The sequence below is a fragment of the Acanthamoeba castellanii genome, assembly GCF_000313135.1.
Source record: "Acanthamoeba castellanii str. Neff unplaced genomic scaffold scf7180000084746, whole genome shotgun sequence".
NCBI lineage: Eukaryota > Discosea > Longamoebia > Acanthamoebidae > Acanthamoeba > Acanthamoeba castellanii.
The window spans coordinates 128259-130177 of record NW_004457568.1 but is presented as its reverse complement, the minus strand read 5'-3'; the positions used below and the strand labels follow the sequence as shown (position 1 = coordinate 130177).

Below are 1919 nucleotides of genomic sequence, written 5' to 3'. Positions count from 1 at the left end.
CATTTTTTGCCTCCCAATGTGAGCCATGTGATGTAGCTCCCCTCCCCCATTTTCTCGAGCACCTCCCCTACACCTCCCTTACACTCCACGCCCGGTCGCTCCCCAAGTGGTTTGCGCTGGTGGCTGGGAGCCAACCATTGACTCAAGTACAACGGGACAGGCCTGTGGAGCCAATAGAGAAAAAGGGAATGCGGCGAGAATCAGTTTGCGAGAGGACAGCTCAGACTTGCGTGTGGGGTCAACTGGCCGAGTCGAGAGTTGTTGTTTTACTTCGAAAAGACTCGTGGCTGCCACGACGTGTGAGCGGAAACCAACACGTTACCATTACCTTGCAGCCCAACGGCACCACGACTCTTGAGGGGCCAGCTGCACTTCACTTCGGTACAGTAGCGCTTCAGCAAACTGTGCTCTCAGCAACAAGAACCGCGCCCACACAACAAGCCTTCAATCTCTCGTGCAATTTCGATTAGCGTGGAGATCTGATTCGACAGAGGATGGAAATCGAGGATTCAAACGGTGCCAGCCGGTGGGGTGCATGGCTGCCGCCCGATATCAAGGCCGAAGAGGAGAGCACCAAGGCCAGAGAGCAACACGAAGCCTGGATGCAGCACGTCGTCATCGGCCTCGCTCGCTCGATAGCCGCTGGTGACGTAGCGGGCAGCAGCGGCCGGTACTGGGTGCGTGCCATCCAGACCCACGTCTTCGACCTGCGTCGGCCCGTGCCGGACGAAACCCGGACCCAGCTGGTCCAGCTTCTCTACAACGCCATCACGATGCACCACACGGGCACCGAGGTCGACGCATCAACGTCGTCAAGTCGACTCGACCCCACGCTGCAGAGCAAGTGGGCCGGTGTGCTGACTCGTCTCCTCAAGTGCGTACACGATCATCACCATCATGCACCCCAACTCCCACAGTCAATTGCTAAACATTGAGCTTTTATGTGTGCTTACAGGAAGTGGAAGAACCTGGCGGGGTCAGTGATGACGCTGCCGTGGAGACCGCTGTACGACACGCTACTGGAGGCGTACACGCACGGCCTTCGCCAGCCTGCGCACCACGCAACGGCCATCCACGCCTATCGAGTGTCCACACTAGTCTCCCTTGCCAAGAAAGCCAGACGGTACCCTACACCAGAGCACACCCGCGGGATGGTGTGTGCGAGGCGTAGAGAGAAGAGCGCTCATTCTTCCTATATATGTCCTTTGTGCCACCAGGTTCTTCCCTGCCGGTGCCGCACAGGAGATTCAAGACACGATTCGTCCATTCTTCTGCCCGCACGACAACTCGTCCACCTTCAAAGCGCAGGCGCTGCTCTGCCTCTTCGTACCTTCTTCCTCCTTCGACAGGCAGCTGGTCGCCGAGGTGTTTGAGAAATGGGCCTGGATTGGTACGCTGGTCCCCTCATCGACGTGCGCGCTCATGAGCTCACTCCCACACGATCATATCCGACCAAACCAAACAGAGCGTTCGGGTCAATGGGACGCCAACTGGATCTCACTTCTTGCCCGCTTTGCCAAGGTGTCCCACTCAAGCGCCCATCTCGCGCTCGATTGGACGCCCTACCTACCGCAGCTGTTCACGCACGTGCTGAGGATACTCGGTATGCATCACCACCCAACATCCGTGAGTGTCAGCATGTGTGTGCTGATCTGCGAGTTCGCCTTCGCAGATGTATCCACGGCGGGCGCCAGCAAGCTCCCGAAGCCGGGACATCACAAAGCGCCCTCGGAGACACACGTCTTCACGCCTCATGAGGTACTTCTTGATAGGAATTGACCCAGAAGCTTGTGATGTACATTCTTTAACCAATGTATACATCCAACAGAAAGAGACCAAGATTGCGAACATGGCTAAGCTCTTGATCTACATACTCACGCCTAGCACGCCATCTCAGCTCAGGTTTCTCTCTTTACACC

At 57.0% G+C, this 1919-nt stretch overlaps 1 protein-coding gene across 1 annotated transcript in view; it reads left to right on the top strand.

Moving 5' to 3' along the window:
• Window positions 1-494: 494 nt before the first annotated feature.
• ACA1_185740 (proteasome activator subunit 4, putative) overlaps window positions 495-1919 on the top strand; it is a gene marked incomplete at both ends in the record, with an annotated part of 7763 nt that continues 6338 nt past the window's right edge. Inside the window, 6 exons of the mRNA XM_004342495.1 lie at window positions 495-874; window positions 956-1123; window positions 1218-1390; window positions 1466-1603; window positions 1673-1758; window positions 1829-1902. Coding sequence (XP_004342544.1) covers window positions 495-874; window positions 956-1123; window positions 1218-1390; window positions 1466-1603; window positions 1673-1758; window positions 1829-1902 — 1019 coding nt within the window. The remainder of the gene's footprint in view (window positions 875-955; window positions 1124-1217; window positions 1391-1465; window positions 1604-1672; window positions 1759-1828; window positions 1903-1919) is intronic.